At 38.6% G+C, this 25,311-nt stretch overlaps 3 protein-coding genes across 3 annotated transcripts in view; 1 reads left to right on the top strand and 2 right to left on the bottom strand.

The window, feature by feature from the left end:
• Nucleotides 1-2,272, bottom strand: part of pik3c2a (phosphatidylinositol-4-phosphate 3-kinase, catalytic subunit type 2 alpha) — a 64,634-nt gene extending 62,362 nt beyond the window's left edge. The window contains exon 1 of the mRNA XM_033634951.2: nt 2,138-2,272. The gene's annotated coding sequence lies outside the window, so the exon portion shown is untranslated. The remainder of the gene's footprint in view (nt 1-2,137) is intronic.
• Nucleotides 2,273-7,621: 5,349 nt separating this feature from the next.
• Nucleotides 7,622-19,611, top strand: nucb2b (nucleobindin 2b). Its single transcript, XM_033634966.2, has 13 exons — nt 7,622-7,777; nt 9,446-9,583; nt 9,940-10,047; nt 10,142-10,274; nt 12,062-12,165; nt 13,921-14,106; nt 14,324-14,414; nt 14,633-14,691; nt 14,808-14,900; nt 15,235-15,324; nt 15,623-15,793; nt 16,963-17,002; nt 17,340-19,611. Exons 2-13 carry the CDS (start codon nt 9,446-9,448, stop codon nt 17,450-17,452), a joined length of 1,326 nt encoding a protein of 441 aa, XP_033490857.1. The 5' UTR covers nt 7,622-7,777; the 3' UTR covers nt 17,453-19,611.
• Nucleotides 18,903-25,311, bottom strand: part of LOC117262197 (uncharacterized) — a 9,591-nt gene continuing 3,182 nt past the window's right edge. The window contains exons 2-7 of the mRNA XM_033634968.2: nt 25,086-25,210; nt 24,940-25,006; nt 22,699-22,849; nt 20,943-21,085; nt 20,573-20,683; nt 18,903-20,025 (exon numbers count right to left, since the gene is read on the bottom strand). Coding sequence (XP_033490859.1) covers nt 19,846-20,025; nt 20,573-20,683; nt 20,943-21,085; nt 22,699-22,849; nt 24,940-25,006; nt 25,086-25,210 — 777 coding nt within the window. The 3' untranslated portion in view covers nt 18,903-19,845. The remainder of the gene's footprint in view (nt 20,026-20,572; nt 20,684-20,942; nt 21,086-22,698; nt 22,850-24,939; nt 25,007-25,085; nt 25,211-25,311) is intronic.

Below are 25,311 nucleotides of genomic sequence, written 5' to 3'. Positions count from 1 at the left end.
GACAACATCTTTAAAAAGGAAAATAAGTAACCAGGTCAAGTTTATAGATTTCTAAGATACGTTCTGTGGTTGTTGGGAAAGATTACAATACACTTGAACTTCTCCTCTTTCTTCTCTACTGGCTTTCCTAGTGCTAAGGCTCGCCTGTGTAGGACATTAAGTCTATAAAAAGAAACAAAGGACCCCTGGGGGAGTGAAATCCCAAATGTTGTTCACTTGGCCAGCTGTGCTGTATTCTCATAACTACTGTCCTATAGTTGAATTTACAAATGCATGCAACACCTCCAAGCTAATCTGCTCCTTAAACTTCCACGATGGTGTAGTGCCAACCAAATGTTTGCAAATGTTAGTGTGCCTACCTGCTCTGCCCTACAACAAAATCTTATATATCTTATATAGCGGGTTAGACATGCTGCTCAACTCTATTTCTCTGTCCCTTGTGTTAAAAAGTCAGTTGGCAAAAGAGCGTTCATGTTTAAAGCCCCTGCAGATTGGCATAATTTACCTGCTGAAATAAGATCCATTTCATCATTAAATTTGTTTAAGCAAAAGTTAAATTGATGGGACATCTTCCAAAGATACAGTCCTTTTAGTATAAAAACCTTCCTTGTGTTATGACTGCCTGGGCCACATAAAGGTCAAGGTCTTATTACTTTTGAGATAGTATGCTCCTGTTATCATTGATGCTGTCACTGTTGTATACTTGTGATGTTGTGGGGGTTTTTTGGTTGATGCTGTTAGGTTTTTTTGTTTAGCTTGCCTGTTGTCTATCTGTAAGTCAATATTTTGATAATTGTACTTGTATTTTGCACTCCTATGTTGTGATATATGTTGGGACCCCCTCGAAAACGAGATGAAACATCTCAAGGGGTTTGTCCTAATAAAATAAATCTCGATATATTATGTGCAGACTCTCTGTCTCAGAAAATGGTATCATCCAGGCCTTGGCTAACTCTTGAGGTGACCTCAGTCAGATTTTGGCTCTCCAGCATGTTTGTGGGTGCAGTTTATTGAATTTCGTCTTTTCTATATGAACTTGCACAATGTAGTGTTGGATATTTCTTACCTTTATATACATTGTATTTATCACATTTCTGTACATAGACTACTGTTTGTTTTTATGTGGTATGCTATGGACCTTCTTCTGTGTCCTTAAACACAGAATTGCACATTTGGAGATTGTCATAAGTTGAGTTACATGCAATCATTACACACACAAGCAGCTCCGAATCAGTTTGAATTGATGCAGTGTGTGAATTACCTTTCTAAAAGAGGATTTGTAGTTACTCAAACTATATCATGCTCATCCTTGCATTTTAATTAGCTAAAAATCTAAATTATCCCTCGGATGACCTTAGGGAACACACTGTTTCATCTGATCCCAAGTGTTAATGGTTCGCACTGGGGTATTGTATAATCACATTTTGGGGGACATTCAATAGAAATTCATGTCTTGGTGACACAACCTGTTAGTAGGTAAAGCTACAGAACAATTAAATTATCAGTTTTAGGCTTTAAAATGTATGATAAGAGGTTGACTAACACATCTGTATACATCTCGGCTAGCTAGCTAACCTGTCGGCTGATGCTCACCTGACACCAAATGATGCGTTGTGAATTGTCAATAAGTCGTGAACGTTTGTTTTACTCACATTTAACATCTTAAAATATGACCTAGCTACTTGTTAATATAAGATAACGGTGACTTTTAACAGATAAGAAGAAAGTAAACAAGCTAAGTGACCCGGCTAGCACGACTAAAAGACACTTCTGGATACTTTTGATAGCGGTTGGAACTTTAACTTCTGACTTTGTTGGATGCTAACTTAGCCGCTAACCCTCACAAAACGGTACAAGCCAAACGTATTGTTCACAGTAACACAAAGCTAATGTGGATATAGCCACACAGCGATAACTTACATGACTGCTCCGCACTTTGAGGGACACTGATTTATTAATTTAAAAGTACCCAGGCAACTGCTTTGGTCCTGCCAACTGCCCACAACAAGGAAGAAATGCAGGTTTGGTCACACGGCAAACGGCCGGACACTACGGAGCCGCAGCCGCCGACTTCTGCCGACAACAAGTGACAACTTTAACCGGCAGACATTTACTGTAACAAAGGTTAAATCCTCACCTTTTAGCGGTGCGGTGTTTGGAGCCATTTTTCCTGCAGCTGCATTTTTTCCATCCACTTGCACCGAAGAGACGTCAGTTCCTGTTGAGGTGGTTGGATGGAGTTTTGGTTGGACACAGTTGGTAAGCGTTTCTGCTTGGCTGGCTCGCTTCAATGGGGGGTAACATGGGGAAGCAGCGCCATCGTGTGGACAAAAGTAGGTAGTGTCGCGTTTTAAAATTCAGGAGGGACGTGTGGAAGAGTTCAGGATGAGTTCAGCATGTTTTATGCAGCATTACAAAATTACCAGGCCTTCTGTCTTTTTTTTCTGTATATTTAATTTTAGCTTTTCAAAATACACAAATCACACAATCACAAATTGACAACACACAAACACCAGCTTTACATTACGAACGTTTCAAACATAAATTAACAGACAATATCATAAATTGTCTTGTAACAATGCAAACAAAAATGTAATTAATAGAATTAAATACTACACTACAAAAATTGGGGGGTGGAGGGTTTGAGAGGCAATGTAATAATAATAATGATAATAATAATAATGCATTTTATTTATCAGCGCCTTTCAATGCTCTCAAGGTCACTGTACATAGAAAATAAATAAATAAAAACAACACAGCAGCAATAATAAAACATTAAGAAGTTAGCAGCAGGCAATGACATTTAGCAGTGATTGGCTTGTTTAAACAGATATGTTTTGAGGTTGGATTTGAAAGTGTCCAGCATTTTGGACCAGTTGAAGTTTATGGATGGATTTGAGGGGGAGACCAGTGAGAAGAATGTTGCAGTAATTCTGAGAGCCACAATCCAACAGGTAATGAGTGAGGGGCGCATGCACGAGTGCTGACCCTCGGCCGTTGGCGTTTGTCCGTCTATTTGTTTGTTTACTCTCTAGGACTTACACACCCAGGCAACAATAAAAAAGGCAATCCAGATTTATCATGATCCCACTCATCCCCTCCATTCAGCATTTCAGCAGCTGCCTTCAGGCCGCAGACTGACCCTACCAATGGCCAAGACGAACGGCTATAAAAAGTCATTATACCATCAGCCGTGGCCCTTCTTCATAAGGAACTGTTTAAATAGATCCCATGGAACCTGTCCCAGGCTCACACAACACACATATATGCTTTTAATACATAAATGCTTTTAATTACTTTTAACCCACTCCTTTTAAGGTTGTGTGTACAGTGTATTTTAGAGTACTGATACTGCTATTCATTTATGAACTTGTTGTCTGCCTGTCACTGTTTTGTGTGAGGTGTTTGTCTTTTTGCCAGTACCAAAAAATATTTTCCATCTCATGTAAATTGAATGGACAATAAAGTTTTCTGAGTCTGAGTCTGAGTAAACTGGATCATCTGATAATCAGGTTCTGACTCTGATCTGGCTATGTCTGATAGTAGAATTCAAGAGGTTGCCCAAAAGACATACTTTCGTATCCACTGGGAAAGTGACTCCATGGATTGTGAATAGGACATCACAGATTCCCTGCCAAACGCCTTGTAGAGGCATTCTCTTTTTATTTATCTTGCCCTGTTGCTCCTGAAGTCAAAGAACGCCATTTTAAAATAGTATCAGCAATATACCCTGTCAGGACTTTCTGCACAAAAGATTTGAATTGGCTGTTGATCCTTGTGTCTTTTGCTCTTCAGAGGCCGAAACTGTTGAACATCCATTTTTCAAATGTTCACGTGTCACTTTGTTCTGGTCTGAAATCCATAACTGATCATCTTTGAAAATGGACGACATACCTCCATTTACCTACAATGATATTATTTATCTTATGGACAACATGGATACAAACATTTCTGATACTGTCAGTCCTGTGATTATTATGGGTAAATATCATATTCATGCTTGTAAATGGAAATTTGAAATGTGTCCCTTTCTTTCTTTATGCTTATATTTGGTTCCTGCAGTATCATTTCCACCATTGTTGTTTGTTTCCTGTGTTAGAGTCTTGTGAAACTGTCCCTGTCTTGTTGTGTACATTCTAAATAAAATTACTAAACTACCAGTGGTGGAAGAGGTGCTCAGATATTTAAAAGGAAGTAGCAATACCACAGTGTGTAAGTGTACATTTTTATATTTAATTTTATACTTATTATTTGCACTTACACTATTACATTATTTGCAGCTGATGTATGTTTTTTCCCCCATATTTTATTCAGAGTCAAATGCACTGAAATTTCTGTGTGGGTCCATAAAACCAGGCTCTGATTCATTATCTATGGTGCAGCTAACATGTGGTATTACTTTTATCATGACATAAATGTTTGTTTTTATTTACTTATATCAAAAAACAATTGACATCCAACTATTACTAATTAAATATTCATTAACAAAATGATTTAAAAATTCCTATTAAACCTTTTTAAATTACTTCAAAGCACTAATAACACATCAACTAAAACAGGAAATAATGTAAGATGATGTGATGTGTCACACTTTTAATTCCCATGCTTGAACAGTGACAAATCTTGTGAAGGTTTTTTTAAATTAAATTCTATTTATTAGGTAGAGTTTGCCTCTTTATTAGGAAATGGGAATGCACATCATATTGATCCGGCCATTTAAAATTCATTCATAACTGTTTGTATAGGCTCAGTTGAATGTTGCAATAATAATGTGTGTTTATGACCAAATCCCACGGCACACCTAGATTTGCATCACAGCACATCATTTTGCCGCAGCACACCATTTAAGGACCACTGCCCTGTGACATCACAAGTTTGAGACTTTCCTGGTTTCTGGCTTTGAGAGAGAGTCGCTCATGTTCACAAATGTCGACTGAACTTTCCTGGACCATAAAAATAAGCTAATGGAACACATCATTTAGGTGGTTCTCCTCTTTAGATAAAAGCACATAAGTATTGGCAGCTGCTTTACAAACTGGTGGGTATCTCAACCCAGAATAATATGTCATACATTATTAGTTGATTTATATTTTGTGTCAATGATCTGAGTCTGTAATGTAAGTACAGCTTTAAGATAAATGTAGTGGAGTGAAAAGTACAATATTGGCCTTCATACTGTAGTGGAGTAGAAGTATAAGGTCAGTGGTGTGGTGGTAGTTGATGAGGTCGGTGTACGACTAGGCAGATGGGTAGACTACTGAGGAGGAAGTAGGTATTCTCAGAGCCCTTAAATAGATGTTCTATTGTGTGTCTGATGTTCTATTCTACGACTCTGGGTAGACTCGTCTGTATATTACAGTGGCCTTTTGGCTGATAGGTGGATATACTGTAAACATTCAGAGAAAAGAGGTGGGTATACCATGTGTATCTGCATATACCTTCTGTTACACCACTGTAAAGTAGCATGAAAGGAAATACTCTAGTAAAGTACAAGTACCTCAAAAATTCAGTATTTGAGTAAATGTATTTAGTTACATTCAACCCATGATACCACATTAAAATGCAATTTATGTTGTCAGTGATGAAAACCCAAACATAGACTAATATGTAATGAAATAACAATGACAGAGACCACATCCTTTTTCTTTGTGTATTTCGCCTAACATGATAAAGACAACTTTCTTACAGATTTCATGTACATAAGACATTTACACAAGCAATGTATTTAATTACAGTTTAGGAGTACTTATAGTACAGCACAGATAGCTGTAGCACAGATATAGAAAAGGCCCCACTGCCTCTCACAGAGGCAAGACACAGACTTTGTGGTTTTGCCTCTTTTGTTGTTGTTTGCATCTCTCTGTAGTCATTATGCATCTTTTTGTGGTTTTGTGTCTCTCTGCAGTTTCTTTGCATCTCTTTGTGGCCATTTTGAGTCTTTTATAGTAATCTGAGAGACATTTTGCAGATGAAGGCCAGAGGGGGCACCTGACTCTTTGGGCCCCTGAACCTGTGCCCAGTAGACCTGTCCAGTCATGCTTCCATGCTCTTACACAGTAATGCTTCCATTGTAATTACAATAAACATAAAATGGCTCCTTATAGTCATTATACTTTTACTTTAATGAAGTATTTTTTATATTGTACTGTTGCACAGTGTAACACATATCACAAAGTACTGAGTACTTTTACTTCAATAAAAGATCTTAATACTTCTCCCACCACTGTTTGGACTTTATGTAGGCCTAAGTTTTGCACCGGCATGCTATGACTACGTACAGCAAGACTGCATAAGCATTATTTGTTTGACATTTGAATGAAAAGTACCATAATGATGCAAAAATCAAGACTAAATACACATGCACATGACACACATATTATGCATTTTTAAATATAGTTCTTTACTTATATGGCCTTTGGGACAATACACACAAACATTTTTCTGTAATCTATAATTGAATGATCACTTTCAGGTTCTGTTAGGAGTATGAATTCCTGTGTCTTGTTACTTGATATTTATTATTTTGTTTTTGTTGTTGTTTGCATTTTTTTATTGTTTAATTATCCTGATTTATTTATTTATTTGATCATTGTTTAAGCGGAAATCCCATTAAGAATGAAAATCACTTTTACAAGAGAGACCTGTCCAATCAAAACACATTTAAAATGCAGCAAATGCAACATATAATACAAAAATCCACAATAAAACAACAACTATTCAAACATAGTGGCCTCTCGAGAAAATCAAGCAAATGTCTCTAACATCACATTCTTTATGATGCCCTTAAATTCATCAGTGGGTATAAGTGTTTCTTATTTTAGATCTTACTTACTTTGGTTTTTCTTTTAAATGGTATGTCTAATTGTGCATAGTGTATTATTTTTGTTGAGAACCCCCTTGAAAATGAGATGGTACATGTAAAGCGGTTATTCCTAATTTCCTATAATAAAATATAATAAATGATACACATAAAAATAAAATGACAGTGTATGGTTATTGGTAAATCAGGTGCACAGACCAATTTTGGCCCATACGCCAAAGGAATCACATAACTTCCTTTAAAATGCTAAATGTTTTCTATCTCAGTTAATAGAATTAGCCCTGACTCAGTGCTGTCCTGTAAACATATTTAATTAATATGTGTGTATTTATTATCATTATTATTAATAGTATTTTTTTAAAGTAATAATAATTATTATAAGTAAAAATAATTAATAAAAAATAACTTGATAATATATAATACATCACATACTCTTCAATATAAATGTTCATTTTTATATTTTATTTTAATATTATGTATTTCTATGTATTTACTTTATTATATATTACATCATATATTATATATTATAAATATATAATATGTGTGTATTTATTTGAGTATGTCTAATCCAATTTTAAACTATTATAATGCTGCTCTTTCCTACATCAAACACTAACCCCGCCCTCGTCGGAGGTTGACTGAACGCCACGTACAGTTTGGCTCAACGCACCTTAAGCCAAGGGTTGACACCGTGATACACTTTGACTGACAGGTCCGCCGTCCAATCAGCTCTCAACGCGACTAATTTACAAAGAAAGTAGACTTTTTCTGCCCAATCAGAGGCGCCGGGGGCGGGGCGTTACCATGGTGAGCACAATCTTTTTTGTGTAGGTTGTGGCCATAGGAGGCTTGTATTATTGGTGGTGGATTGGTGGTAGATGACAGCTGTAAACAAGCTCCAGGGAAGCTCCGGAGGAGGAAAACTCAAAGCGCGGTAATAAAGAAGAGGAGCTTAAAGTAAGTGTCGGTTTATGAGTAGATGTTAATTTACATGAAATGTGATTTATTATCGTAATTTACTACATAAACTGAGGCTAGTTCGTAGCTTTTCTAGAGCTGTGGGATAATGAATTAACTAGCCATCCTCACGAAAACAACCTCTTCTTTAAACGATAGTTAGCTTGTGTGTTCATCATGAATTATGAGTTACAGGTTTTAAGTTATGAGGCTGTGGTGGAGGAATTTCACTGTGTCTTTATCCACCAAACACGTGTGTTGCACAGGGCTGTGCTTGTGGTGGAGAGTTGCTTTTGAGATTAAGACTAACTTGCATAACCTCAGCTCATACCGTCTGCAGGTGGAGTTGTGGCTTGTAACCCTTTTGCAATGCTTGAGAAATTAAGGTGTTGACTGTTGAAGGGGAGACAAGGGTTGGTTGTTGCACCTACATTAAATGAAAGCTTAAGGTCTTGGCTTGAAATGGGCATACCTTTCATTTTTACAACTTACTGTAACAAGAAGTAGTTAACCATCAAAGACACACTGAAAACCCCATCAGAGCTGGTTGTCCCTGCAGTCATCAGTGGGGTTTCAGGAAGAAAAAAGATTCAAAAAACATGTATAACTTTTAAGTTATTTTAAGATAGAAACACTACATATGTTTTGAAATGAATACCACCTCTATAATAGTACTCCCCGAATTTGAACCAGGTGAAATGAGAAGCAAAATGAAGGAATCTACAGTGCTGAAAAAATCTAGCCTTTATTAAAGTCATTGTTTCATAACAATTCATTATGAATACAACATTAAATCAAACAGTGAGACTGGAATAAATATGACCAGGAACTTTTGTCAAAATGTCAAATGACCTAGGTTGAAGTATGTATCTGTTTAGATACAAGGTTGTTCTCTAATGAGGAATTAAAGTAACAATGTGTGCATTTGTGTGTGTAATCAAAAGCATTCATTCATTTTCTGTAACCTATCCTGTTGAGGGTCGCGGGGGGCTGGAGCCTATCCCAGCTGACATTGGGTGAGAGGCAGGGTACACCCTGGACAGGTCACCAGACTATCACAGGGCTGACACATAGACACAGCCAACCATTCACACTCACATTCGCACCTATGGACAATTTAGAGTCACCAATTAACCTGCATGTCTTTGGACTGTGGGAGGAAGCTGGAGTACCTGGAGGAAACCCACAATGACACGGGGAGAACATGCAAACTCCCCACAGAAGGGCTCCCCCACCCTGGGTTTGAACTAGGAACCCTCTTGCCATGCTGACTGTCTTTCTGAACTGTCACACTTGTGACAACCAGCCCTCAGAGCAGTGAGACAACCATTCCCAACTGACCTCTTGACAAACATTTTAAGCTAGCTACCACATAGTTTTAGCCTGCTAGCTAAAAGTTGACTTAAATCAAAGTTATTACACCAATATGAAAAATAAGGCAACTCTGACCCATAAAAATTACAAAATATCTTCTCACCTTTAATCTATCAACATAATGTCACAGCGCCCTCTAGTGCAGCTGTAATCAGCACTGTGACAACCAACCCTTGTGACAACTAACCCCGGTCTCCCCTAAAGGTGAAACACCTGCCCACACTGTACTGCTTTGATACTGACACTTTGGCCTAATAACATTATCATTTTTCTTCTTCTTATGTACCTAACCAGATGGTGAGGGGTAAAGCCTTGGTCCACTGTGGGCTGGTTCTGCTGAGTTTGTGGCTGTGTATCCAGTCAGTGCCTATCAGTGTGGACAAGACCAAAGCAAAGCCCCAAGAGGAGGAACTGGGGCCACCACAGAGTGCTGTAAGTGGGATGGGCAGGGTCATATATACAGCAATGACACGTTTAAATCTGGGTCTCACAGCTAAATACACCAAATACCTCTCAGTCATCCAAAGGAGGGAATCATTTGCTAACAGTGTGTTAGACAGGGCTGGGTCAAAGGTTGACAGGAAAATTTCATTCAGTGAATTTCAGAGTATTTGCTTAAAACAAACAACAGCAATATCAGGTTAAATAAAGTGCCACTGTTCAGTAGCACGAGTTGCGAGTCACAGTTTTACATAATGGCCCCAAGTCAAGTTTGATATTATCAAGTTAAATATAGATTTTGGTCCTCCATTAACAAGCAGTCATGTCTGCTTCGGTTTGTGCTTCAGGAGACTGGGCTGCACTACGACCGCTACCTCAGGGAAGTCATCGAGTACCTCGAGAAAGACCCCCACTTTAAAGAAAAACTCAAAAATGCCAACATGGATGACATCAAGGTACATCTGCACACTCACTAAACATGCCATTATTTTGCAAGCTCTTTGTTGACATGAACACCTTGTATCGGACTGTGTATTTTCCCGCTTGCAGCAAGGCAAACTTTCCAAAGAGCTGAACTTTGTCCACCACAACTTTCGGACCAAGCTGGACGAGCTGAAGAGGGAGGAGATGAACAGGCTGCGCATGCTCATCAAAGCCAAACTTGACATTCAGGGAGGGAATGGTGAGTGTCCCTGCATGTCTTGCTGATGTGTCAGTTACAAACTTCTGCTTCTTGAAGTTTCACAAGAAGTGTTGTAACACACATCAGCAGACGGGTCATTAAATATAGGATGTGGCTCTTAGATAGAGGAACATGATGTAATACTGCGCCTACCTCAGTTAACAGTGGCTGAAAGTGGCCAGTGTGAATTTACCTTTATGCTGAACTGCAATGTTTGAATAAGAAAATGATGATTTGTCTAAAAATGAGTCTTAAATTTGATTAAAATTATCCTGAAAAGGTTTTAAAAAGCATTAAATTTAAGTGTCTGATACATGACGACACCCTGAATACATTAATCTTACTTAACTCTGTTCCAGAGTAAATTTAAGCTGAAGCTTGAGCAAACAAAGCCGGTGCTGCCAGGCTGTGTGTCAGTTATGTACTGAAGACCTACTGAAGCACAAAATGTCTTCGGTAAACACATGGCAGAGGGTAACTAATGGGTTGAATGACACAGTCTCTCTTTCTCTTTTTTATTTTATTACTCCTTTATTTAACCAGAAAAGTCCAATTAAGATGCATTATCTGATCAGCCAGAGAGTCCTGATCAAAATGACCAGCAACATTAAATTATCTTATATACAAGTACAAACAGGGACAGATGACAAATCAAAACACAACAACAGACACAAAACATACAGGAACCAGAGGCTACAAAGAATCTTGCCAAATAATGGCACTAATTAAGCAATATCACACAAGAGGGAGTGATGTTATACTCGTATATTGTCACGGCTGTGATTCGGTCATAGTGATACATACACAGTGAAATAACCATGATGTTGTACTCCAATATCATCACGGTTTTACTGTCTCTCGACCAATCAGATTGCAGGGCCGGAAGTAACTGTTGTATGACAAGCAATGACATTGTTCTATGATTAAGATTAGAATAAAGATTTTTGCAGTAAAAATTGTTATATTCTAAAAATTGATTTGCAATGATGTGTATGGAAGCTTGCACCAGTTTCAAACCCCAAGGCAGCATGATAGACTACATCAGGAGGTGGTCTGAGTACAGTCCGCTTCACGTCCACCGTGAGGTTTGCTTAACCTGTGCACTGTGAACACAAAGGTTCTTTTTGCTTTTTGCCATTGTATTCAGCCCTCTAGATCACATGCTATTGCACAGGGACGCTGGAAAAAACAGGCAAAACCATGTCATCCTGTAAGGCTTGCAAGGACGCGGGATGAGGAGTAGTTTGGTCCACGGAAGATACTGCACGTGTCCTCATGTGGAATGTAGAATACATCAAACGGCAACAGTCTACAGCACAGAAACACTAAGGTTTTACTCCAATTTTAAGTTCATCGGAAAGCGAGGGGCTTCATAACTGCACTGCAGTGCCATGTCAAAGTAAAAACAAAACTTCATCAATATATATTATATATACATTGTGAACAGAAAGAGGACTGAGGCCCCATCAGAGCTGAAGTGGACCAGAGAGAGAGCTGAGTCCTCTTTCAAACGAACTGATGATGTGAACAGAAAAAGAACTGAGTCCCTTTTCTGTTGGTCCACTTTTTGGTGCACTTTAAGAGGACTGAGTTTGGTTTGTTTTAAAAGGACTATATGTGGAAACACCTGAAGATCTATGCATGTAAATGACATCACCATAGTTTTTAGTGAATGCAGTCTAAGATAAGTAAAATATCTGTTTCATATTTTGTTTCTATAACTGCAAAACACTTGATCTAACTGCTTTACAGTTAAATAAAACATATCATCATTCCCTCCCTTGCAGGCCGGACAGTGGACCACCAGGCCCTGCTCAAACAGTTTGACCACCTCAACCATATGAACCCCAACACTTTTGAGGTGGAGGACCTGGACAGCCTCATCCAATCGGTACAGTTAAAATATTAAATAAAGACTCATTTCAGAGGAATAACTGTTGTAGCCTTGACTGCTCATGTAGCACAAGTATCAAAAAATTTGTTGTCAGACTTCATCCCACATACACTCGACATGTTGCGGCCACACACACACACGCAGGTTATCTTAGATACAGATTTCTACATTTTGTTGGAGATTGGGATTGTTCCTGCTTTTTGTCTTAGACCCTTGGATAACTAAGATTTTTTACCTTTTTCTGAGCCAGGTACTTCTACACTGTACTGCTGTTTATCACAGTCAAACCTGTAATCACAGTAAAGAACACCCTGCCTTATATTATATCCATAATTAGTATGGAAGAGCCTGGAGAGAATTACAGGTGTCACACTGTGAGCTGCATCTCTCGATCACTCACATGTTACCTGTATTGACCTCTCCGGTATTTTTAGATTGTAGAAGTAATAACTTTGAGGCAGTCACAGCTTTGTGTTGAGAGTTTGAAAGAACAACATGTTTCCTGTTAACTATAAAAAACAAAGGGGAAGTCAGTTCACAGGGTTTGCACATCATTCTGGTTTTACAGTAGAGTGTACAGTTCAATGCATGTCATTATTTACTGTGTATGCCCTGGGGCTGCTTTGTGAAATGCAAACAATCAAATGTATTTGATTAAATCACCAGGTGTCATTGTGATCCGGACATCTATACACGTAGGTAGATGTTTCGATAAGCAATATTCGGCTAGGCTGATGGATCATCGATCCACTTGGTGGGGGGAGGACTTGAAGGGACATGATGCCAACAAACCTTAATTTATTAAGGTATCGCTTAAGCCCAAGTTCAGGCCAAGGTCACAGAAGAATTATTAGATATGCCCATAAAACAAATGTTTGTTTAACAAGCAATAAATGCATGCACACTTGTCAAAATTACAATGCAAACACAACTCAAATTGCATTGACATCTACAGCATCTTCGGTTTTAATATCACCCTAAAAGTGTCCTTTACGTTTTGTAAAGCACCCATATGTGCAGATCTGGTGTATTGGCATATGCAGCTGGATGGTGGCAGCTGGAATGTCTGAGCGAGTAAAGTTGGCAAGCACTAGCAGTTTGCTAGGACGTGCATGTTTAATAATGCATAGCTGTATCACTAAATAGGCATACCCATTTTAAACAACTTGAATAAAGTCACGGAAATGGGGTAAAATATTATCGAAAAGTTTGGAAAATTCATTGGTAAAAATGTGTGGGAACTGTATGTGCCAGGCAAAACCAGGCAGGACTGTAGAATAAAGACTCATCTGCAAGTTCCTCTCACACAAATCAGTCCAAAACAATAGTATCAGATTCACTGGGATCAAAGGTATAATATTAAAGACATAAAGGACTCTCAGTTTTACTATCCAGGCTGTTACTGCTGCTGCTGCTGAGTGGCTTTGTAGGGCAGAACAGAGGTGCATTAGTACATCATTAGCACCCATTAGATACTGCATATATAAGCACTTAACAATTAGTGTGATGTGCACTGCATGAGCTAAACACAAGGACCATGTTTGATTGATCCTACCTGGGACATCACTTCATTAAATACCTTGTGTGAGCTATGGAACTGAAATTCATTCAGCCAGGCAGTTTGCTCTAGCGTTACCACGGCAAGTCCGATTACACCACTTCTGTTCAACTCCAGAAAAGCAAGTGTACCAGTATAAGCAGTAAAATCCAGGTGCGAATTTCCCCTTCTCCTCTTTTTGTTTTTGTTTATAGGCGACCAAAGACCTGGAGAACTTTGACAAGGACCGCCACGATGAATTCAAGAGATATGAAATGATGAAGGAGCACGAGAGGAGGGAACGTCTGAAGGCCATGAATGAGGAGGACCGAAAGAAGGAGGAGCAGCACTACGAGGAGATGAGAAAGAAACATGCCGACCATCCGAAAATCAACCACCCGGTAAGACTCCTGCTGTAATGAAATTAATATATGCAAATACAGATTATAACTCATTTAGTTTAGCATTAAAAAGAAGATTGCAGATTACTGAGGTTTGATATAAATGATCATGGGAGGGTTGATTAAAAAAAAAAGCATAAAAGACACCCCGAAGGAAACTATGAGGTGATGTGCTCGAAGATAAACTGACACCTGCTGTGGTGTATGGTGTGTGCAGGGCAGTGAGGACCAGCTGAAGGAGGTGTGGCAGGAGTCAGATGGTTTGGACCCAGATAACTTTGATCCCAAGACCTTCTTCAAAATGCACGGTAACCAGAGACCCTATATGTGTCTAAAGAACCAAGGACGGCTAACGACCTCATCCAAAAAGGATCTTTGTGGCCGAATGTGTTGTGCATAGACCAATGATCCAGTGAGCACCATATAGCCTCACACTGTTGACATAATACTAATCTGATATGTCTGTGATGAAACAATCTATGGGTAAAATTATGTGTTCATTCCAGTAATTTGTTTTGTGTGGCAGACACCAATGGAGATGGCTTCTTTGATGAGAGCGAGCTTGAAGCTCTCTTCACTAAAGAGGTATTTATGTTCATGGATTTATGTCTAACTGCCCTCGCGCTGCATGTTTTATGATATATTGTAACATAAATGAAGAAACTTTCGAGGTAAAATTTGCATCTGTGTGTGTCTCCAAGCTTGAGAAGGTGTACAACCCCGAAAATGAAGAAGATGACATGGTTGAAATGGAGGAAGAGAGACTGCGAATGAGAGAACACGTTATGAATGAGGTGAGCCAATAATTGTTGATACAGTGATGATCAGCCCTGATCAGGTCCTACAAATGATACAGCATCATTTTAATACAGTCAGTAAAAAGCATAATGAAAGCACTAAAATACAGTGCAAAAATTCATTATCCATCTGAGCAGTGTCGAAATCAGAACAGTAGTGTGTCAGATATCACTCGAATTGTCATTGATGGACTAGTTATGCTTAACAGTAACAGGCAGTGTTTTAGCACAGAGTTTAAAAGTTGAAACTTTCCTATGGCTTACAATCAATGTTCAAGACCATTTATTGACCCTGATGTTGATTAAAGCAGCTTTGTGTGTTGATCTTCAGGTGGACACTGATAAAGACAGACTCGTGTCACTGAACGAGTTCATAGCGGCCACGAAGAAGGAGGAGTTCTTGGAGAAAGATGAGTGGGAGGTAAGAGCTAGATTTTATAGGAAAAAAATGCTAAGTTTCTCTTGAGAAGATGATGTTTACTGAGTTGAGTCAAAGTTTGGTTGACTTAGCTGTCATGTTAGTGTATTTTATCAATGTTAAACTCAACTAACCATCAGTTGGAAAGCTTCTCTGAACTGATTAAAGTCGTACAAATGCAAGGTAGTAAACAGTCCTTTTGCAGATTGCCTAATTTAAAACCATGTGACACAGTTGGGGCTGTCAATCATCCTATTCCATATTAAATTCATTACATCCCATAATTCCCTGCCCTCCTCAGACTTTAGATAAAAGCCCCCTTTACACCGAGGAGGAGCTGAGAGAGTATGAACAGCATCTGGTCAACGAAGAGAACGATATCAACCAGAAGTCAGCCGAGCTGCAGAAACAGAGGGAGGAGCTCGAAAGGAAACAGGAAGAACTTAATGCTCAGAAGATGGGGCTACAGCAGGTGAACTAAAAAAACAAATTATTTACAGGTGCAATCAGGTGGAGTAATACTCACACAGTAACTCATAGTTATTTTAAAGGAATACTTCAAGCCCCAAATGATCATTTGTATATCAGTTACTCATCTTGTGTTACTTTGAATTCAGGAAGAGAACTTTGATGAAGAATCCAAAAATTGAGAACATTTTTGTGTCTGTGTTTAATAACATTAGAAGTCCTGCAGTATTATCCAAGTCTAATTTATCCAGTGGTGTGCTCAGTACATCCTAAACACATGCATTTTCACTAAAACCGTACTATTTATTATTTATATACTGTTTCTAAAAGTGACACTTATCTATGCTGCCTTTAAATCCAGACTTCATTGGCAAAAACAGTAATTTTACTTTGCTAAACACGGGAGCTGCTGGTCTACTGCTGCCTCGATCGGTTAGTTATTTTGTGTTATTGTGTGACTTTGGCAGCCGTAGATCAGCAGCTCCTGTGTTTAGCGAGGTAAAATTACTGTTTTTGTCAATGGAGTCTGGCCTTGAAGAGAGCATGGATAAGTTTCACTTTCAGTTTAGTTACAAATTTGAGGTTTTAGTGAAAATACATGTTTGTGAAGTACTGAACATAAAACTGGATAAACAAGACTTGGATTATGCTGCACTGATGTTGTTATATAGTTTTGCAGTTGTTAAACAGCAAATAGTTCAAAAATTGACTCCTTTTTTGGATTCTTCATTCACTGTGGAGGCTTGCGAGAATCACTAAATTTTCTTAATGCATTCAACGTAACACAGGGTGAGTAATTGATATCCAAATGATCAATTAGGGGATGAAATATTCCTTTAAATAAGTTGTAATTAATGATATGCATATTTGTTTATATGTGAAACTTCTATATAGGTGAAGCAGCACTGTTGAGCTGCACTCAGACATTATTCTGTAGGTTCTTTGCATGTTCAGCACTTACTGCTGCCAAGTTTGAGATGCAGTGGGCAGGTTAAAGCAAACAGGATTCAGCTATTTTTTTTATCATGACTCAGGGGATATATTGGCATCTAAAACTGTAACTTACGGTTCAGTTATAGTGCTGCTGTGTTCTTACAAAATATTTACATTAAACTGAGCAGAGGTTCCCACGAAGTTTGTGATGCTCAAACATTTTCTATCTTGTTTTCTCAGGCAGTAGAAGAAATGGAAAGGCTAAAAGCTGAAGTCAAACGTAAGTATAACATTGCAATGATTATTGTCTGAACTTAATTTAACCAAGGAGAGTTGATGCAGAACACAGACTTTTATAGTTGTTTAAAGTTGAGAGATAGAGCCACAGAAGAGATTATGTAACTGTTTTCACAGGCTGATAAGTCACAGTTGTGACAAGTAAACTGAGTTTTATTTGTACAATCAGTGGAGTGCCCAAATTGTGCGCCTCCAGCAGTATTATCAGAAAGACCCTGTTTACACCTGTTAATAACATGCATCTTGGGTGATCTGATCACAAGTGGACAGGACTGTGAACACAAGCCATCATCTTGTACCAATGTGACTCTGTGTTGCAGAGCCGGTCGCTCCTGTAGCTGAAGGTGAACCAGCACCAGTCGTACCAGCCAACAGTCAACCACTGCCCCCTGGTCACCAGCAGCAAGATGTACCTGTGCCAGGACACTCTTAGCAGGCCTCAATCCTCTGTGTGCTGTATGGATGCCAGTGAGCGTGTGTGTTTGTGTGTGTTTCCCTTGTAATGATTCCAATTTTACATTTGTGTTTAGGATTTTCAAAATACCACTTGATAAAAAAAAATCTGCCTAAATATTAAGAGCACATAAGAAAATCTGATTTCAGGCTTCTGATTCGGTGCCAGTGCCCATTATGCCCAATTGGGCCGCATAAATCAGAAATGTGGATCTGCTCCAGTTTTCTTCGTGAACAATCGGCCCTTTTGTTTTGTCATTTTGATCTTTTATCACAGCAAGGACTTTGTTCTCCATGGGAAGTGCTTTGGGGGGGCTGAAAAGTGAATGTTTTGTTTAGTGCACACACTGTAGTTCATTGTCACTGATATTGTCTCCTAGAGGAAATACTTTGAAAATGATTTATTTATTCTATTAAATAGAGCAGATTATGTCATGGAAATGAATATCAGAAACTTTAGAGTTTATGTAGCGCTGCTGGCTCGAGAAGAAAATGGTCCTATTTGCTTTTTTTCATGTAGTAATATATGAGAAATATTTTCTGCACGTTTACTTACAAACATTCTGGATCTATAAAATATTGTTTCTTTAATAACTTGCATATCACCATGTCTATTTTCACACTGGTTTCCTTTTAAAATGTGACCATGTGTATGTATGATGGTTTCCCAGAGGAAAATTTTGCAGCTTACAGTAGTCTTTTCTTTGTCTCATCAGAAATAAATCAGCTTCTTATTTGGAGATGACTAAATTCTCAACCTCCTCTCAGGAGAAATGAGGAGCAAAGAATAAATCAGCAGGAGTTCTTTTGCTAAGCTCATAGGTGTCTCAGAGGTTTCTTAAATCTGAGAACAGATACATAGAGTTGAGACTTGAATTTAATCACTGAGACAAATTTCTGAGATTGTACAGGCTCATTTATGAGGCAATCAAGTTTTTTTGGATCTTACTGTTACCTCAAGAGCTGATTACTTCAGACAGATAAAGATTAAGAGAGTTAAAAGCGCTTTTTAATATCTCAAATTCAGGCTAAGATGAGAGGAAGACTATTTTTCAGGAGCTAAATTTAAGAAGCATGAGAAATTAGTCCAAATCTCATATTTATGTTATATTGAACTCAGTTATGTCTGGATAAATAAGAGATCTTATGTTTTAATTGCACTTTCCTCTGGGCTGAAACGTATGCTATTAATCACTATTTAAAAAAATCACAGGTGATTTTGTTGGTAAATATTCTCAGTCACCCAGGTCATGGTAATCTGAAATGCTATATCATAAGCAACTGGACTTGCTTGAGTTCCTTGAAGACGTTTGACCTTTCATTCAGTTCGAACGGGCTGTGTGGAGTTGCAGGCTTTACACTGTGGGTGTGAACTCTTACAGAGTCGTTGGAATCACGTGATGAGAGGTTAAACGTCTCAAGAAACTCAAGCAAGTCCAGTTGCCTACGATATAGCACTTAGGATCACAGGTGATTTAGTTCTCTGATACCTCTTAATTGTTTTATATAAGCTCTTACAAGGACTGCAGGCTGCAAACGTCACCCACAGTTCTCTCCAGTGATCATTTTGTTTTTTAAGACCTTTTGAAACTTATTCATGTACACAGAGCTGAAAATTTCTTCTGAACGTTATTTTCTACAAAAAATGCAAACATCCTTTGGACTAAATGATTGAAGAACATATTTAGTTTACAGATAAAGTTACATTTATTTAAATCTTTTAATTTAATATAATTGTGCTGGTGTTAAGAGTGATGATTGTGTGGATTCTGAAGTGGTTGTGTGTGTGTACTGTGTGACTGTGAATTTGTCATTTTTTCATGATAGAATAATGTTTATTAATTCTCCACACCACTGTAAATGGTACTGCAGCAGGTTGAATTTGCCCTGGTGTCTGTCATAGGAGATGAGAAACTTTAATTAAACTACCAAAAAGAGTCAAAGGGTCAAATTTAAGGACTCAAAGATGGTCAATCTGTTGAGTAATTGAGGTATAATAAATGAGTTGATATTATTTCTTACGTCGCTTTTAATAAACATTTAAATCAATCCACCGCCCAAAGTCCTGTGTAAGGAATTCATGAACCTGTTATGGCGTACAAGGTTTGAATGTGGACAATAAAGTGAATGAGCTTGCAAGTTTGAGGTTTGTGTGTCTTTTTTTTTTTTTTTTAAAATCATACACACTCGCTCACTGATTATCTAAAAAAACAACATCATACTCACAATCATATTCACAATTTAAAAAGCAACATGGGATCCAAAGTGACACATTGATCAGTTTGATAAAAGTGACTCTATAATAAAACATGATAAAAGACTTTCCAAGTCTGTAATCGACAGTTGTGTCCAGATGAAGTGATGGGCAGAGATTCAGTTTTGTTCGTATGAGGCTTTGAGGCGCTGGTTGAGGTATCCACCTCCTGTAACTGGAGGGTATTTGTTGGAGCCATCGCAGCAGGTGATCAGAGCCTCATCATCCGGCTGGACAAAGAAAGCCAGAGACTGACGTCCGCTGGAGTCTCCAGCAGGGGGCAGCAAAACTCTGTGGAGCTGAGGAAAAGGGGACAACTGTCATTGTATAAATCTAAATAATATAAATGGTGTAACTTTTTGAATTTATTCAGAAGTTAAAAGTTCTGTATGTGACATTTAGAGCATTAATATAGCAGGAAACCACTATTTGCTATGTAAAGGTACAGTGGCGTGATGACGGCATCCTGAGCAGTGAATTCAGTCACCAGTTCAAGCTTCTCTGTGTTTTGTTGTGCTAAGCCGGACCAGCTGCATGTGCATGTTAGTGCGGGTTCATATCCAACTGGCTAGCTCATGGCCACTGCTTTGCACTGCGCTCATATTGCACTCATACTGAGGTAGCTGCTGATATCAGAGGAGGCCTGGGCAAGTGTAGAAGCCATCCTCTGGTCCCCCCCTGATTACAGAGTAACTAAACCCCAGATTTTGGCTGAAGTGCCTGAGGGGCTGGGAGGGGAAGCTAAAACATGCCCAGTCTGGTCATTAATCTTATATCGTTGTAATACAAACAGTTAATTCAACAAAAGCTGTGAAACATATCTGCAAAGAGTTCGTCTGAACTCACCACGGAGACAAACTCATCACTGGTCCAGCGCTGCATCAAGTCAGCAATATTGATGAGGACGGCTCCGGGGACCTTGGAAGGAGTGATGAATTCCCCTGAACGTGTGCGTACCTGAAGGTTAACAAGTGTCAGGAGGATTACATTGCCTAAAGATTTCTTTAACTGTAACAAGTATTAAAAAAATATAAAAAAAATATAAAAAGTAAAAGTATATAAAAAAAAACACATTTCCAGTTTGGTAATCCTTGACTTTAATTCAGTTATGAGTTTTGGTTTCGTTGTGCCACCCCAAGCTTTTCAGTAGCCCCATGTGGCCACTGAAAAGAGAACTTTCTGGAGGTGCCACTGGTAGAGATGTGAATGGTTTTACCTGCAGACCCCCAGAAGACTGAAACAACAGGGTGATGCTGCCATAGTCCGAATGTTCACCACATCGCAGCTGACCCTCCTTTACTGTCTCATGGTTTATTGGTGGGTAGTACAGAGACCGCAGAGTTGTGCCATTCTCACCAGCTAGAGGACACACGATGACACTGTTAAAACCTGCCTGGTACATTACGTACGGTGGTAGTATCACAAGAGTTTACAGTGGGGATTCGGTACTATACTGGGGGTCATGGTGTTCGTGGTTGAGGTATAACAACAAGACCAAGGCTTGACTGTCTGAGGATTTACTTTATAGTGGAACTGTTCATGAAAATATGAGCTTGTGTGGGGTATATATTGTTGTATATTGTTTATTGTTTATATATATTGTTTGTATATTGTTTCCTTGAAAGTGTCCATGCACAATGTAGATGATGATAGTAGAGATGGAAGACCCTGTGTAGGTCATTTATGTAAATCAAGAACAAAAGAGGTCCAAGAATGGAGCCCTGAGGTACTCCACAAAGTAGCTTGGCTCTATTTGAATCATACCTATTAATAGGGACTGTTCTCTTTCCATTAAATATCAAGCAGCCATTTTAAAGCAACATCATGAAAGCCATATTTCTGTAATTTGCAATAAGGATGTTGTGATCAACAGTGTCAAATGCCTTTGAGTATTTTCCGATTAAAACATGTGGGATATGCCAGTATTATTTGGGTTTTAGGCGCATTCTTTAGACAGGTATACAGCGGATTCTGGATTTTTACTGCAGTTTGCAACACACCACCTCTCGTCTGTTTACAATTGGCTCTGTGTGTGGATGGTTGCATCATACACAAACCAAACTGCCAACAGTTTGCAAGGCTGGTGTAGAAATACATGCATGAAAGTGACCACATTTCTGCCTGGAAGAAGAAATACACCTACTTTTAAACATTACGAAAGACTTGGATATTAACAGGTTTTTGGATATGTGCAAATATCACAACCCGACCAACAGAGTAAGGCTGTGTTCCACAATTGAACAAGTCCACCTTTGTTGAACTTGAAAATAAATTCTATTTTGATGCAAAGACGCAAAATGGCACGAGCGGTTCTAGATGTTTAACTTTTCCATATTTTGAAATAATAAGCAACGTGTTGAGGAACGTTAGTTGTAATGTATGCATGTAGACAGGAATATTAATTACTCGTTTTCATTAGCCATGTAAACAGCCTAGTAGGAATACTGATTTTTTTCTGAATAACCAGAGTGACCAGAGGGTTGACAATGTTAATTCAGAGTGTTATTACTGTGAAGTTTTTTAGACCAACAAAGGTTTTAATCACAAGACTAGCTGAGAAGCTGTCATCACCGTGCCCATGAGCAGGTCTCCTTAATTTGACCTGCTCAGCAGAATACAATGTCATGAATGTGACATGTGCCTGAAAAGGTCCTCACATGCTCAGAAAGACTCCATGCAGATAAACAACGGGATCACAGTGTTGCCACATATCAGCTGATACAGACTCACTGACTGTCATTAGCTTGAGCCCTAGCAACAACAGCAGATTCTGTAGTGAGAGCAGTGAGTGTAAAGAAACCCACCTCTTTATTTGTCTCAAACTGTCTCTAAATGTTGCACTCAATCAGCATATTGATTAGGTTCATGTACACTTTTTGGGTTCACATGATTGCATGTTTTTATTTTAAGTCATTTTGAATAAAAGCATCAGCTAAATAAATGTAATGTAATGTAATGTAAAGTGTACATACTTCCTATGAATCGGTGTGCACTCAGGAACACCTCCGGGTCCAGACCCAGGCTGTGGGCCATGACCCTCAGCACACGAAGACTCAACTCTTTACAGTGGTGGAAGAAAGACGTCTGGATCTCCTGGAATCCTTTTATAGCTGGCGGCCATTTCTACAGCAGAAGGTTCAAGGTTTGTTTATTGGCAATCTACATCACAGGATCATACACGGACATACAGGTTGTGGTCCCTTTAGGTTATACAGAGAAAAACTAAACCAAACTATTTTTTATGGTGGCGTACGGAGGATGAGTGTGGAGGCCTGGTGGTAGTACAGAAGATTGGTCTGTATCGCAGCAGGGCGAACAGGCTGTTGCTGGGTTGGGTTTTATCTTTTAATATCTGAATTTAAAACTTATTTAGAGCCAGCCTGATACTGGATTTATGGAGCTGACACTAATATTTGAAAGTTAGAAAATCTTTATAAACCTTTCTTTTTATTTTTTATTTTTACATAACATAACCAAAGAGTTTAGACCAGGACAGATAATATTGGCTGTGCAAGAAACTTGAAAAATAAACTTGTTTCTAATTGTTTTCAACTGAGGGTAACCTCCGAGGCTGAAAGCCAAAGCAAAAGTGCAAAAAACTGCAGTTCCCCTAATGGCCACTTGAAGCTGGCTCCAAGAGCGAGTCAATCCCCATAGACCCCCATGTTAAAATGCCCAACTTTACAGCTAAATAAACATGTTACAGCCTGGTACAAAAAAACAGTTTTTGTCTCTAAAGCTAATGTTAACATTCATGACAACTGTACAGGGGTTGATTTTTTATATAACTCACCTGTTTACATTTAATTAAGGCTTTAAGTTACGCATACTTAAAGGTGGGTCCACTTGAGTTACACGCTGTCTGCAAGGCGTCACCGCAGTCTATGAGTCAGAGGATTCTCCACCCTCTTGTCCAAATTTGGAAATTATGGAAAAGATGGCAACAGCAGACATGTCAAATTTGAGGCTTTAAAACGGGAGTCCATAAACCAATGGGTGACGTCATGGTGACTACTTCCCATATGGTACACAGTCTATGGGTCTTCTCCCAAGAAATTTTGAGTGTCAAACGCCTGATTTTCTGCATTCTGGTGAATTTCTATGCAGCAATTTGCACCTTTAATGCATCAATTTATGTTGAAAGTGTCTTTTATTTTGTCAAAATAAAAGTCTTCTGCTACTTTCATGGTCTTATTGGGGGAAACAAAGGCACATTCTAAAAACTGAGAGGGAAATGGAATGCTTTGCAGATTTTAAAGAAATAGTGAGTAGGCTTTAGGGGGATTTAGTGGCCTCTAGTGGTGAGGATCGCTAATTGCAACCATCTGAAACTCCCCCAAGTTAGGATGCCTTAAAGATCATTGTCCAGGAAGTTTTTACCTGGAGCTAAATTGGGGCAGTTTAGATGATTAAAACCAGTAAAAACACTGAATACAGCAGTTTCAAATTGAAAATCAGTGTTCCCCAATGCTGTTTGGCTTTTCAGGGATGGGTTGCTTGCCCAGCACCTGCTAATGTGTGTCACCTTTTTTTCCCTGATGGCTTAAGATCCAGACATTAAGGAGGTTTTTACTGGGAGCTGATTTATCTGCAGAGGTCTGTTCCTCTCCAAAACAAACGCACCCGGTGATTAAAACCGGTAAAAACACTTAATAATGCAGTTTTGTAAAAATCTGTGTTTTTCTGAAGTTCTCATCAAGGAAGGGCTGCTAGAATGGCCCTATCTAGAGCAAATGTTTGGTTTGTCTATTCTGGGCTACGAAAAACACTACCATTCTTATCTGCAGGTGATTATACAATAAAGAAAATATAATCATCATATTATATTCAATTTCTGCCAATATATCCCCCTCAATCCTACACACTGGACCTTAGGAGCACTAAAATTGTGATTTGTGATATGGGCTACATGAATATGACGGACTTAATTCTACTTTCTGGTCGATATGTAATTGGGAAACATATGACATTTCTGTCCTGTAATTTCCTGTTTTCTTTATGTGGCAATAAGCCTACTAATATATCGCTGATAAATCAATATCTGCCGATAACATTAGCAGACAAATGTATGAATTGCGTTGTAACAGAACTTTATCTGGTAAAATAAAAAAATTATAGTGTAACTTGTACTTTGAACTCTAAACAACTACAAATAAATAAGCACCAATCTGTTATGTAATAAAAATCTGTCAAAGATTGATAGAGAATCTTACAATGTCAGGGTGAAACGAAGAAATGTTGAATGCCTCCTTTAGGTCTCCAGGTCGACGTGGATTCAACCTGAAAAAAAGTTATTTAAATTGAAAACGAGCAAACTATGCAGATAATAAGTGTGTTGTGTTCATTTTCTGATTCCTACCTCTCAGTCTCCACAGACACCCAGCCGTGGTTAGGACTGACTGCAAAGTTTGTCCTGCTGAAAGGTCGTTTCGCTTCATCTGCCTGCAGGAAGAATGTCTTCGATACAGCCATAACACGATCCACCTATCCAAAGGAACCAGGAGAAAGGACACATTCCACCTGAGTACTGTACTCAAATACAAATTCAAAGTACTTGGACTGTACTCGAGTATGGCCATTTTATG

The sequence above is a fragment of the Epinephelus lanceolatus genome, chromosome 5 (genome assembly GCF_041903045.1).
Source record: "Epinephelus lanceolatus isolate andai-2023 chromosome 5, ASM4190304v1, whole genome shotgun sequence".
Taxonomy (NCBI): Eukaryota; Metazoa; Chordata; class Actinopteri; order Perciformes; family Serranidae; genus Epinephelus; species Epinephelus lanceolatus.
Note: the sequence above shows the minus strand (reverse complement) of the source record. Positions and strands in the feature narration are given on the sequence as shown.